Below are 14867 nucleotides of genomic sequence, written 5' to 3' on the forward strand. Positions count from 1 at the left end.
CTATCTGAGCACCAGGAAGGCAGGGCTGGTAACAAGGCAGCGCTATACTCCTGCCAGTGCTGGGCTGTTATTTTGGACTCAGGGCAGACACACCAGAGGGTAGAGGTGGGAAAGCATGGGCTCTGCAATCAGATCAAACTGATGTTAGCTCAAATGTTAGCTGTTACCAGGTCTAAGAACATGGCCAAATTACTTAATTTTTTCAAGCCTCCACTATTATCTCACCAAATGAGATAATGAATGTCTAAAGACAGAGAGTAGGAACCAGCAGACAGTAGATGCTCAATCAGTTGTCCCCTCCTCCCATCCCCAATCCTCTTTTCCCCTGGAAAGTTTTCCAAACTCCATCACATGGATTGGACTAAAAAACTGTCTCAGTAAGTATAGCCGTATGTTATCCATCTCTGTTCACTGCAGTTCAGGCATGATCACTTAAGTGGACATCAAATTTTGAAACCAAGATCATAAAAAAAAAAAAAAAACCAAAATAAACTACAGGGTAATTTTTTTCTTCAAAAATGACTCAAAGGAGGGGCACTGGGTGGCTCAGTGACTTAAGTATCTGCCTTTGATAGATACAAGATCACGCTCCTTGTTTGGCGGGGAGTCCATTTCTCCCTCTCCCTCTGCCGCTCCACCCATCTGTGTGCTCTCTCTCTCTCAGATAAATAAAATCTTTAAAAAAAAATTACTCAAAGGATTTTTTCTTCTTTTTTTTTTAGAGAGAGAGAGAAAGTGTGCACACATGTGAGCAGGGTGGGTGGGGGTGGAGCAGAAGGAGAGAAAGAGAATCTTAAGCAGGCTCCATGCTCAGTGTGGAGTCTGACACCAGGCTTGATCTCAAGACCCTGGGATCATGATCTGAGCCAATATCAAGAGCCAGACACTCAACCGAGTGAGCCACTTAGGCGCTCCAAGGATTTTGTGTTTAACTTGGAACTTCAACAAGTCCTATTTGCATTAAATTTAACAGAGACAAATAATAAAAGCTTAACTATGATCCAATCTGATTAAGGAAACCCATTCCTTTTTAAAAAATTTTTTGTTTAAGATTTGTTTATTTATTTATTTATTTATTTATTTATTTATTTATTTAGACATAGAGAGAGAGAGGCAGAGACACCGGAGGAGGGAGAAGCAGGCTCCATGCTGGGAGCCCGACGTGGGACTTGATCCCAGGACTCCAGGATTGCGCCCTGGGCCAAAGGCAGGCGCTAAACCGCTGAGCCACCCGGGATCCCCGGAAATCCATTCCTTTAATTTCCACTGTCCCCCTAAGCCTCTGCCTCCACTATCACAGGGGTATCTCATTTCCGCCAAGAACTGGGCCATTTGAAGAGGCCCCAGACAGGGCTAAGTAGCACACTTACCTGTGTTGTCAAAAATGGTGTTAACAAATGTGCAGTTCTTGAAGTAGGTGTTGACTGAAGTCACATCCTCAAAGGTACAGGCCTTAAAAACTGAATCTTTGAAAGTTATCGATTTGAACTTCATCCCTAGAAATCTGCCCAAAACACACACACACACACACAAATTCTTATCAATGACTGTGTCCATCACGATTTGAAGCTAAGTCAAACAGGTTTAGAGATCTGATGCCCTACTATGGAGGCTCCGACAAGCAGGGCCTCTGGATCTTCTAAGCTCTTAGCTTTCCTCATTCTTCCTCATGCAGCCTGTCCTTTGGTTATCTCTTGGCTCACTGATATTATTTTCCAGCAGAAGAGATGGCCATCATGGTAACTTCACTTAGCTTTTGCAATGTTGGTAACAGATTTTGTAGAGTATGCTATTGAAGGTAGAGAGTTTGGAGACTGATGGCTACTGAGAGAGAGAGAGAGACCCAGGCAGAGGGAGAAGCAGGCTCCATGCAGGGAGCCCGACGTGGGACTCAATCCCGGGTCTCCAGGATCACACCCCGGGCCCAAGGTGGCGCTAAAATCTCTGGGACACCGGGGCTGCCCCTCCCAAGCTCACTTTTTTTTTTTTTTTTTAATTTATGATAGTCACAGAGAGAGAGAGAGAGAGAGGCAGAGACACAGGCAGAGGGAGAAACAGGCTCCATGCACAGGGAGCCCGACACGGGATTTGATCCTGGGTCTCCAGGATCGCGCCCTGGGCCAAAGGCAGGCGCCAAACCGCTGCGCCACCCAGGGATCCCGCAAGCTCACTTTTAATGAAAGTCTGTTTCCTAAGCTAAAAACTCAAGGTTTCTTCATTTTCATATAGAGATTCCCAGTTATTCTGAAGAGAGAACATTGACTCTGGGCTCACAGAAAGAAAGCAGCTCATAGGCCACTCTCATTCCCATGAACGTTTTTTTTCTCACAGCCAACAAGTATTCCTTGAACCAAGCAGAGCAATGAGAGAGCTCTGCTTATTTTTAGAAAAATATACAATGTACAATGATGAAACCTTTTGGGTGCTGCCAGGTGGGGGATTCTAGATGGTGAGGATGGTAACAGTCGTGATGATCCTAACACCTTAAAAGAGCCTACAACTCAGATCTGCTTGTATGAGAAGGACTTCCAGGAGACATGGATCGATAATCAACGATAAATGTTCGATCACCTTCCAAATAAATATATATGTTTTACCGAGATTCTGATACTATTCAAATGATTAATCTTTATATTGCTAATGTAAAACAGCTACTAGTGGTGACTGAATAATCAGCTTAGAACTTTAACAAGCATCATTTAAAATATGTCAGAGGCACAAATAGCTCAGGCATTTCTAATGGAGCAACAATACTTTAAAAAATAAAGGAAGTAAATTTTTACCCTGCAATTACAAGAGCACGTGATTCTAAGGTTTCCATGGAAAAACAAGTGCAGACTTGGGTTGGTGTTTCATGTGGGAGAGGGATGGTGATCCTACGTGGCTTGCATAAGGATTAGGCCCCTCTCGGGATTGCCGATTTAAACAATTTCTTCTACTTCCTAATTCTCCCTTTCGTTATATAAACCAAAAGTATCCTACAGAATTCTTTTTCAGCCTTCCAAGTGGTTTTCCCCTGGAGAACTTTGTTCAGTTTTTAAAAAATTTTTAATTTTACCATTTCTGCATCTGGGACAATTTCCTAAGAATGATGCAAACCATCACACCAGCCATTATTTGTTCAGACAACAGCTAATCGAGAGAAACAAACGGCCTCGTCTATCCCTTATCTGCCCTGAAAGAATGTATCGGAACTGCCTTCCTGAGCCCATTCTCTCTCCTTGTCAAGATGCATTCCAGATGCCATCTTCAAAAATGTCCTTTGCTAACTTACTTTATATTTTCAAAACCCTGCACTTTGGGGAATCATTCCTGTTCTGTGGTGACAAGTCCTCCTGATACAACATGATGCCAATTCTTGACCAGCCTAGTGGAGAAGGAAGGGCTTCTGAAAAGCTGTCCCCTCTTTCAGGGGAGGGAGGCAGGCATCAAATCACACTTGGATTTCTTCTCTGGATTAACTAACACTATAACCCAACTTGTTTCCTCGTACTCCTCACTCTTCTCTTCCATGTCTTGTTTCTGTGGCCTCTCCAGTGTCTCTCTAAATTTTCTTTTCATAGTAGTCAATTCCACTATTTAACAAATGTGAAATGGCTATTTCAGAAGTGGTTTTAAGTCAAGTACTGATACACATGTACCTTTTTAAAGCCCATTTGGGAGTGTTCAGTTTCAGTTTGAGAATGACTAACGTACAGACTCAAACAAAACAACCAAACAACTGTGCATGCTTCTGTGCAACGAAGGTTAAGAAGAAATACATTTCTCAGAACACACAGCAAAGTAAGTTATGTCAAAGCTTCTGGACCTGCCATTCTCGTATTCCGCTCCAAGGTGAAGCTGATTTGCCATTGTAAAGTTAACACTGAAGTTTGAAATTTTCTCTCTCTCTATCTTTTGAATTGGCAACACATTCGACTGCAGATGTTTAATGACATCAGGGAACCACACAGATAAGCCATAGTACCTGCAAAGAAAAGAAATGTGAGTACGTAAAGGTACCAGCACACTGGTGCCAGTGACTGCCCCCCTGACATCTTCAGAGAGGTAGTAGTTCCTGGAGAAACACTTCTGATTCTGACTGGCTCCCTGCAATATTAGGAATCACCCAACAGTAATCTGTACTGCCCCCTCTGTCCCATGCTGAAGTTTGCAAAAATCACGCCAGAGAGATGGCCCAGGAAACCCCAGGTATGTGATTCCTGCACTCCGCCTTTGGGAAGGGACCTGCATTCTCTCTCAACACAAGGCTTCCTGGCCCTGATGTTTTTCTCTTTAACCCAGGCTTCCTGAGGAACCCCATCTCCTAGTCTGCTGGTACAAACTCCTGGTGTCCAAGAACTGTGTCATTAAAGAATGACCTCTTTACTAATAGGGAATATTTCTTGGTTCCTACACTACTGTGATACTCTTAGCTCAAGGGCAGAGACCCATTTCTCAAGTGGTTCAAGGCTGGGAAGAGCATTATTCAGGTTATTATCTGAAAATCTAGGTTATTTCCACTTTCTGCCTTACCCTCTAATGTATTTTTCTAGCAGGCAACAGCTCAGTCGTGCTGCTGTGCTGTGTAGTAACCACATGTGGCTCCTGAGCAGGTGAAATGTGGCAAGTGCAATCGCTGCATCATGGGGTAGCTCTATTTTTAGCTTTTTGAGGAACCTCTATGTAGTTTTTCACCAACAGCTGCTCCAATTTGCAATCTTACCAAGAGTAGGAGGGTTCCTCTTTCTCCGTATCCTCGCCAACATCTGTTGTTTCTTTTTTTTTTTTAAAGAAAGTCATCAAATCTCAAAGGAAGAAAGCTTTTTTTTTTAAATTTTTATTTATTTATGATAGTCACACACAGAGAGAGAGAGGCAGAGACACAGGCAGAGGGAGAAGCAGGCTCCATGCACCGGGAGCCTGACGTGGGATTCGATCCCGGGTCTCCAGGATCGCGCCCTGGGCCAAAGGCAGGCGCTAAACCGCTGTGCCACCCAGGGATCCCACATCTGTTGTTTCTTATGCTGATTTTAGCCATTCTAACAGCTTTGAGGTGATATCTCATTGTAGTTTTGATTTGCATTCCCTGATGATCAGTGACAGTACATTTTCATGTGTCTGTTGGCCATCTGTAGGTCTTCTTTGGAAAAATAATGCCTATGATCCAGCAATTGGAGTATTTACCCACATAATACAAAAGTACTAATTCAAAGGGAAACATGCACCCTGATATTTATAGCAGCATTATCTATAATAGCTAAACTGTGGAAGCAGCCCAAGTGTCTATCGACTGATGAATGGAAAAGAAGATACGGGTGTGTGTATGTGTGTGTGTGTGTGTGTGTGTGTGTGTGTGTGTGTATACGTACATGGAATATTACTTGGCCATAAAAAAGAATGAAATCTTGCCATTTGCAACAATGTGGATAGAGCTAGAGTGTATTATGCTAAGTGAAATAAGTCAGAGAAAGACAAACACTGTATGATTTCACTTGCATGGAATTTAAAAAACAAAACAAATGAGCAAAGCAAAAAAACAGAGAAAGATACGAACTAAGAAATAGACCCTTAACTATAGAGAACTGATGGTTGCCAGAGGGGAGGGGGCAGAGGACAGGTGAAATAGGTGATGGGGATGAAGGAGCGTGCTTGTTGTGATGAGCATCGGGTATTGTATAGAAGTGTGGGATCACTATGTTGTACACCTGAAACTAATTTTATATTGCATGTTAACTAACTGGAATTTGAATAGAAACTTAAAAAAGAAAAAGAAATGTGGCTCGTCCAAATGAGATGTGCTCTAAGTTTAAAATACCAAATTTAGGGACTTAAGAAAAAAAGAATGTAATATAAGTCATAATCACTTTTATATTGATTAAATGTTGAAACTATGCTATTTTGGACATAATGAGTTAAAAAATATACATTATTAAAATTAATTTCATCTGTTTCCTTTTATTTTCTTTAGTGTGGCCGCTAGGAGATTTAAAATGACATATGCAGCTCACATTTTATTTCTATTAGAGAGTACTGCTCTAAGTTGGTGGTTCCCAAAGTAGGGTCTTTGGACCAGCAGCATCAGCATCACCTGAAACTTGTTACAAATGCAAAGTCTCAGATGCTACCCAGAATGGCTGCATCAGAAATTCTGGCAATGGAGTCCTTTGGGTGATTTTTCTTCTTTTTTAAGATTTATTTATTTATTTGAGAGTGAGGAGAGAGAGAGAGAGAGAACACAAGTGGGGTGGGGAGGGGGAGAGGGAGAGGGAGAAGCAGACTCTCTGCTGATCAGAGAGCTGGGGGGCTCAATCCCAGGACGCCAGAATCATGACCTGAGCGGAAGGCAGACGCTTAACCAACTGAGCCACCCAGGTGCCCTCAGGTGATGCTTCAGACGCACTCATGTCAGCTTGAGGTGCCCCACCTCTAATACCAGAGAGATGACAATGCCCCCTTTCCTTACTCTGGTTAAACGGGATGCAAAGTGCAAAGTGCACATAGTGAGCGCTCAAAAGACTATTCAGTGTTTATCATCGTCACTGTCATCAGGATTTCTAAAACATCTCTGCCTCAGGATTCCATAGATCTCCAGCCCCTTCTTTTCACACACCACGAATGAACTACTGTGGGGGTGTAAATGGTGGCCACTAAATCAGAAATGATTCAGGGATGCAACGTCTATCACACTTCTCTCTCCGCATATACTGAGGACAACAATCTTTGAAAATGGCAACAATGAGGGAAGCACGCTAGCCTGGGACATCAATGATGTGGAGGAGTTTCAGCTAATTTTTCATTTATTCAGTGAACACTTACTGGATAGCGACCCAATGCTAGGCACTGTTTGACATTTCAGGGATATTACAAGGAAACCATAAAGCTTAAAATGTGGTCAGTAATAAATAACGAAATGTGAGCAAACCAGGTATTATGAGGTAAGTCTCCACATCAAGGGGAGAACTTCCGAGTGGCTTATCTTTGTACCCAGCTGAGTGTTTAGCATGTAGTGGGCACTAATACATGTTCATTTTCAGCCTTCTCTGCCTTCATTGATTAATGCATGTTTTAGAGCTTGAGTGGGAGTTACTTTACATATTCTCAATCAACCCTCTTAAGTCAGAAATCAGGACAGAGAACTTGGTAGCGTCTCCAAGTCACAGAACATGATGAGGTATTAGGTCTCCTGATCCACACTTTCCTGGTCTTCCCCTTTACTACATCTCATGGCACTGTGGAAGATCAGGCATCTTTAACCACTCTCCCATTTTAATTTAGGGATATTTCCAGATGGAACCTGCATTGTAGATGCTGGGCTCTACTAGGGCATTAAGAGCCTACTGAACTGAAAGTGTAGGGTATTACCTAACTGCCTCTTTGAAAAAAAACGGTAAATTACGCAAACTAGAGTTGGACACAAATATTCTAAAGCTGTTAGCAAATAAAATCCCGATATGTTCTTCCTACCTCCTCTTTCCTTAGAAAAGGAAAACCACCACATATATGGTGGTTTTATTCATTTAGTAACGCCTTATTGAGTGCTTACCACATGCCAGGGGCACATAGCAGTGAACAAAACAGTTTAAAATCCTGTTCTCACAGAGCTCCCACAGAGGGGGAGACACAGCTTTATTCTCTACAGAATAAAGAAGGTGGAAGGTGCTCTGAGGGACTCATAAGGCTGAGAAGGGTGCAGAGAGGGCTGAGGGCAGTGACCCTGAGAGGGTGACATCTGAGCAAAGCCTCCGACGAGGTGAGGAAATGAGCCGCGCAGTGTCTGGAGGCAGTGCCAAGGCAGTGGCCTGAGCAGGGAGCCGTTGGCCATGGTCAAGGCCCCATGGGGCTTTCCAAGGACTATGGGTTTCACCACCCAGCGTTATGATGAACTAAGGTAAGTCGCTTATAAAACTATAATGGTCAGCAAACCTAAACTGAAGAAAAAATCTTTCCTGACATCTTAACAGCGTCAAACAGTGTAAGAAAGGAAAGCCATGTGACTGGGTGGAAATGTAAAGATTTCACTCCCTGAGAACTTAAATATTACTTACCCGAAGGACAGGGTGAACCAAACAATTGTAAGCTTTATTGTATTTTCCCTGACGGGGTAGTTGAAACATCTCATGAAAGTCAACCAAATCTGTGAAATATTGAAGAGTTAGTTTTCTTGTGCGGCTATCCAGTGACCCCACTCCCCAATCCCCTTCACCAGTTATAAAAACAACCCTGAGTTTTCTTTCAACCAGATTCATTTGAACTTACAATGTAAAGGCTGAAGGCTATCGGAAACCAAATCCTGCAAGTTTCACTTTGTAGCTTCCTGGAAGCCGATGGACAGAGTAGCCAAAAACCTCAGTGTGCCCCGCCCCTGCCAAGACCCCTCACCTAGCACCTTCCCTTCCCAAAGATGGAATGTCTTGGCTAGGCCGCTCTTCCGGGGGGGGGGGGGGGGGTCCTTTTACCTGGTCCTCGTGCAGGACTCAGGTGTCCTGGACAGCAGGGAACTGTGACAATCAACCCTGCCTCTGACCAGCTTAGAATGCAACAAGTTGGCCAGCAGTCAGGGCAGGTTGGTTACTTACTCCATAGAGTTCTGTGCGGATCCGAACAAAACATCTCCTGTACCATGTTCCTGTGTCACTCTCAATTTCAATCAGTTCATCTATTTGTTTTGGGGTTTTGATTCTGTTTACCTGTAAAGAGCAACACAGTGCACAGTGCTGAGTTCTCTTCTCTGAAGGCCTAGGGTTTGTTTTTAAGGGAGCAAAACCCAACTCCCACAAAAGTAAGCAGATATTTGATAATCATTCCATTCCTATATGAGACCATGGGAATGAGTATACAGATCCCGACATCACTTAAAAGAACTGCAGAGCAATGAATAGGAGAGAATACCATGGAGCAAAGGGAGAAGAACAGGAACGATGGAATAATACGAAACTGAAATGCCCTTCTATGAAGCATGACCATAAAGGCACACATTAGCCAATAAAACATTCAGAGAGATTAGCTTCTGGAGTAAGAATTATTTTGCTTGGACTGAAGTGATTGTACATACTTTACTTTGGAGCTGACTGATTCGATGAATTTGGTCCCTCGACATAGTTCTTAAAGCTTCCTCATGCAACTTGTGTTCTTAAAAGTTATCTTTATATTTTATGGCTCTTTCTTCCTTTTCCTGTAGCCTAACCCACAGTGGCTGGTCAGCAAATAACCCCCAGGCAACCATGGTGCAAAGTCGAGGGAATGAGCTTTGCAAGCATTAACATGGATTCTTCAGTGACAGAAGGGAAATAAATGATGGGAGTTCACTGTGAAAAGCTGCATCTAGGAATTAAATGAGCCTCTTTTGCTTGGGAAAAGAACCTAGGCACCGCAGAGGCAATGCTTTCAACACAGAGAATGAAGCCTGAAAAGAGAAAAAATAAAAATAAAAAAAAGAATGGTTCCTTTTGTGGACTTGTCCCATCTTCTCCTGTTAGTCAAAGTTTACTTAGCTTCTGAGAGAGGACACAGAAATCTGCCCCAGTGTCACCCCTGCCAGGGATAACTTTTGAACACCTTTTTCTGGTGCTCTGCCTACATCCAAAACAGCACTTCTATTGTGAGAATCCAGGTACCAATAGACAGGTCTATTGTCTTTTTGACAGTGGTGATTTGGGGACTCTCAGCAACTTCCAAATTATACAAAGTAAGCGGTAGCCTGTTCCTGGCTATGTAAGCAAAGAGGCATGTATTTTTTTTTAATTTTTTTTATTTATTTATGATAGTCACACACACAGAGAGAGAGAGAGAGAGAGAGAGAGAGAGAGAGAGGCAGAGACATAGGCAGAGGGAGAAACAGGCTCCATGCACCGGGAGCCCGACGTGGGATTCGATCCCGGGTCTCCAGGATCGCGCCCTGGGCCAAAGGCTGGCGCTAAACCGCTGTGCCACCCACGGATCCCAAGAGGCATGTATTTAATGAAAATAATGTCTGAGTTAAGTGTGGGATTCCCAATAGAGTCAGCTCAAAATAATCCATGTAGGCATGGATTCTGTAGGTCTGCCTAGATTTTTTTTTTTAAATCACAGAGGTGTTCTTATCACTCAACATATTACTTTTGGGAGGCTTCCTCTTTTCTATTCATCAATATTTGTTTATTCATCCACAAGCATCCCCTGGGTACTAGGTCCAGCACTAGACTACAGAGATGCACACATAAAATATCACATCCTCTAAGCAATTACCATACAAAGAAAAAAATCTCTAATAGAGATCTATTTTGGATGGGAGAGATGTATTTTACAGAACACCCAAGTTGACTTGGGAATGAGAGAAGCCTTCATGGACTAAATTGGAGCTGGGGCTCATGGAGAAGTATGTTATTTGCCATGTATGTAAACCACTTGGAGGCCATTCTAAGTGTGAGAGATACCATGTGCAAACATCCTGAGCTGTGAGAGAAAACAAAATATTGGCCAACTACAAAGAGTTTGAGATTCCTGAAGAATAGTTCAAGGGCAGAGGGCAGTGAGTGATGAGGGCCAAAAGAAATCAGTGGCAGTAGGGTAAAAAGTAAAGAGCAATGTGCAGTGATATTTAGGATGCAAATAATAAGACAGAGTGATTTCTTGAATATTATGGGAATAAGGGAATAAAGAAATAGAGTAGTTTTAAGGTTTCCAGTTTGGTGGTATTTTCTGGTAGAACTTAGTAAAAAGAAGATGCTTGAAGACTCGAGGTGGTAAGTTCAGACTTAGAAACTAAGATTTGAGGGGCACCTGGGTGGCTCAGTCGGTTGGGCATCTGCCTTTGGCTCAGGTCATGATCCCAGGGTCCTGGGATCAAGTCCTGTGTCGGGCTCCCTGCTCAACGGGTTGCCTGCTTCTCCCTCTTCCTCTCCTTCTGCAGCTCCCCCTGCTTGTTCTCTCTCACTCTCTCTGTCTCAAATAAATAAATAAAATATTTTTTTTTAAAAAAGGAAACTCAGATTTGAAAGGACATAGAAGGACTTCCACAAAGCCCTTCAACATGTATGTCTGGAGCTCAGAAGAATTGTCCGTTAGGAGATAGAGAATGGGAGTCAGCTAAGGAAAGCATACGAGGTTAAAACAGAATTAGCTAAAAAAATTGTGGAGTTGTGGAAAACATTATTTAAGGTAAGGGCATAAGAAGAAGGGTCTAAAAAGGAGGCTTTGGAGCAATGCATGCAGATTCGTTGTATTATAGGCATAACAAGGAAAAAGACAAATTTGTCATGACAGGATCATGTAATGACTTTGAAAGTCACCCAATAAATGACTCTGAGGTTACCTATTATTTTGGGGGTATTCCCCCCTGTTCTCACCTTATCTACTAAAAAACATGGATGACCATATGTGAATTTGGTAATTCAAACCTTCTGGAAGAAAAAGCAGGTGAGTAGCATGGTGAGGCCCTGGAGATTCTCATTTTCTCAGAAAATCCCTTTGTTATAGGGTTTATCCTCATCTGGCTAAGAAGGGTTGAGTGACATTGAGTATTTGGATGATGCCTCAAGATTCCTCCAGCCTTATGATCCTTTCACTTAAAAAAATTCTTCCTCTGATGAGCATCTGCTTAAAAGAAGAAGGGCCTATTCAAAGGCTTCCAGGTACTCAATGGAGGGCCATCCATTACTGATATTCATTTCTCCATACATTGCACAAAGAACTTTGCTAATGAAGAATGTGTGATAATTTAGATAAAGGCCAAACTGAAGTCTATATGTACATTATGAAAAATTTGTCTTCTAAATAAAAATGAAATAAGTAAATCACATGTCAGTGGATTGTTTAATATGTTTTAACACCTATAGTTGATTTTATTTATAAGACACTGAAGATCTTTTTTATGTCTCCCTATGTCTTACTGTAGGTCTGCCTAAACCTATTTCAGACAAAACATTTATTAGTCTAATTGTAGGACTGCCTAGGTAAAAACATTTAAGCCATTGTTCCTTCCAAAAACTTCCATCCATCTAACTTTCATTAATTTAGATTGGCTTTCCCCATTGAGAATAAACTTTGTAACTAGAGGATGTAAGAACATTCCATGCAGAGTGAACGGCACATACAGAGGCGGTGAGTACAACATGTGCAGCGGAAATAAAAGGAACTAAAAGACGAGAGTAGCTGGTGCAGAGAGAAAAATTTATAATCTGGCCTTTTCAGAAAAGGCTTCCTGGCCCCTGGTATAGAAGGTTCACTGAGAAGCAGGTACTCACCGAGAAGACTTTCTCAGGCTGACCCCGTGCTCTCATGTTTGTGTCATGAATTAACTTAAGGATCATCCACGCTTCATCATGTTTTCCAACCTAAGAAATGCAAATAGATGGTGAAAGGCTAAAAGGCACAAAACTTACACTCCCTGATTTTCCAATGTCTATCTTGTGTTGTCAGATCAAATTGGCTATAATTGTGCAAATGGGGTATCCCACTGGATAGCCTTAAGTACGTTAGCAGTTCAATGGATGTGCCTATAACAAGAAAGAGCATCTGTGGCTGCTAACATTTTTTTGTATAAAAAAGTAAGACAAAGTCTCTTCATTGAGTGAAAAGTTGCTTGAGGAGGAACATTAGTGCTTTTGGCCATGAGGCAGCTTTTTCACACACTCGTCGTTTAAAGCATGTCTCCATGAAACCAACACCCCATGGTTCCCTAGTAGCAAGGGGAAAGTTATCTCTCAGAGAGGCCAACACATTTCCTTGGCATTAACGGGGAACTCTTTCCAATGTGTGTGGCTCCCTTGAATATTCATAGTAATCCACATTACCTCCAACAAGAACCGCGGGCTTTCAGGCATGAACGTGAGGGCCACCACTGAGGAGACACAGGGGAGTGCACAGACTATCACAAACACACGCCAGCTGTGAAACTGGTAAGCTGACCCCATGCTGAAGCTCCACCCTAGAAAAGAAAGAAGGGAAGAATGAAGGAGAGCGCCTCTCAGATGGCCTGCTAGGAAAGCGAGGACCTCCTCTCTGCCATCACTGTGGGGGTCTACACAGCAAATATATTAGCTGTCTTCTTAAAAAAGATTTTATTTATTTATTCATGAGAGACACAGAGATGTAGGCAGAGGGAGAAACAGGCTCCCCACAAGGAGCCTGATGCAGGACTCAATCCCAGGACCATGGGATCACGCCCTGAGCCAAGAGCAGACACTCAACCACTGAGCCATCCAGGCATCCCTGTATTAGCTAAGACTTTTTTATTTTTAAGGCTTTTTTTTTTTTAAGATTTATTTGTTTATTTATTTACTTATTTATTTATTTATGATACACAGAGAGAGAGAGAGAGAGAGAGGCAGAGACACAGGAGGAGGGAGAAGCAGGCTCCATGCTGGGAGCCCAATGTGGGACTTGATCCTGGGACTCTAGGATCGTGCCCTGGGCCAAAGGCAGGCGCTAAACCGCTGAGCCACCCACGGATCCCCCTTAGCTAAATCTTAATTCCCACAGAAGAAGAAGCCAATCTAGGCATTAGCCACAGTGACCAGCTCAACTTTACAACCACTGACTGCAGTGGTGAGAGAAAGAAACTGGAGGGCTCAGGACTTAGGGATGGGGGTACATGTGTGTTTCCATACAACCGAATTCTAAAGGCCATGATAAATTAATTTGGAATGCTTTTTCCAACAGACCTCTGTGCTGGGGCATGTTCTGTTTGCTCCTCTAGATCCTGCCCCCCTTCTCTCCACCCTGGAAGTGACAGGAAATGGATTGCTATGGAGGGCAATCACCTGGCTCCCTTGCCCATTGGCTTCCTCTGGGCCTGGGAGGGTGGGAGCGGAGTTCTCCCTTCCCTTGGCTGCGTGCAGATTTGGCAGTGGGTGTGCTCGTCTGCCAGGACCTGCTCTGACAGCCATAGCTATTGTCAGCTCTGGCAAGCCCTCCCTCCTGGTGCCTTTGGGGCAGAAGATGCTCTCCTGCTAGTAGCTCCTAGGTGCTGTATCCTTCCCTATTGGTTTCTTTTCACTGTTTCCATGTGACTCTTTAGTGATCCCTTGTGAGAGTGGTTTCCTGCCAGCACCTTGACCAGTACAAGTACTAAATGGCAGTGTAGTATCTTTCCATATGCACGTGTTACAAAATAGATCAAGAGAATTTTAAATCTTCAAATAGTGTTTTTACTATAGCAAAAACAAGTGTAATGGGATACAAACAGAAATCTCCTTAAAAACCAAAAGGGAGCCAATATTTGAAAGAATATAAAATGGTTGAAAGCTAAATTCAAACATTCTAAATGACAAATAATGAAGGATACCACATCTATTTGAAAACAGAAAATTTATAGAGACATAGATGAATTACATGAGGCACAATTGTAGTTTCTGGCAATACTTGGCATTTATAATACTGTTCATTTTGTGAACAGAAGTCAGGTATTTTACACCCCATCCCAGGAGAGCAGTGTACTTATTATTTACATGGGAGCCAAGTGAGACTCTGAGGGTGATTTCCTCAGGGTCACAAAGATGAAGTTACATATCAGAATCGTCTCCACCAGGATCGGCCGCAGAATCGTATGCCACAGCCAGCCTCAGGTCTATGCACACTTACTCATAAACACAGACTGTGTGGACAAAGGATATAAGCGTCAATGACATGCTCTATCAGTCTTAGGTCAATCAACATTACCTGCGTATTTAATACACGCGGGTCATGTGGAGTGGGAAACTAACCACATCATAAACCTTAGGAGAGGACGTCTACCCTCAGGGTTTTATGTAGCAGAAGTTCAAAAGTCTCAAATATGCAAAACACAGAAAAACTTCTATGATGGAACAGAAAAAAAAACATACCTTGTTCACTTCACATTTCATCTGAGATCTTCTTATAAAGAATATCTTTTTTCAAAGCTCTAGAGCCTATCACTTTACGCATTG

At 42.6% G+C, this 14867-nt stretch overlaps 1 protein-coding gene across 1 annotated transcript in view; it reads right to left on the minus strand.

Annotated features, from left to right (window-relative positions):
• The window catches only part of SV2C (synaptic vesicle glycoprotein 2C), a 208532-nt gene that overhangs the window by 18278 nt on the left and 175387 nt on the right, over positions 1 to 14867 (minus strand). The window contains exons 5-10 of the mRNA XM_072794651.1: positions 12753 to 12886; positions 12204 to 12293; positions 8559 to 8669; positions 8028 to 8116; positions 3809 to 3967; positions 1371 to 1504 (exon numbers count right to left, since the gene is read on the minus strand). Of these exons, the coding sequence (XP_072650752.1) occupies positions 1371 to 1504; positions 3809 to 3967; positions 8028 to 8116; positions 8559 to 8669; positions 12204 to 12293; positions 12753 to 12886 (717 nt within the window). The remainder of the gene's footprint in view (positions 1 to 1370; positions 1505 to 3808; positions 3968 to 8027; positions 8117 to 8558; positions 8670 to 12203; positions 12294 to 12752; positions 12887 to 14867) is intronic.

This window comes from Canis lupus, chromosome 2 (assembly GCF_048164855.1).
Source record: "Canis lupus baileyi chromosome 2, mCanLup2.hap1, whole genome shotgun sequence".
In the NCBI taxonomy this organism is placed as follows: Eukaryota; Metazoa; Chordata; class Mammalia; order Carnivora; family Canidae; genus Canis; species Canis lupus.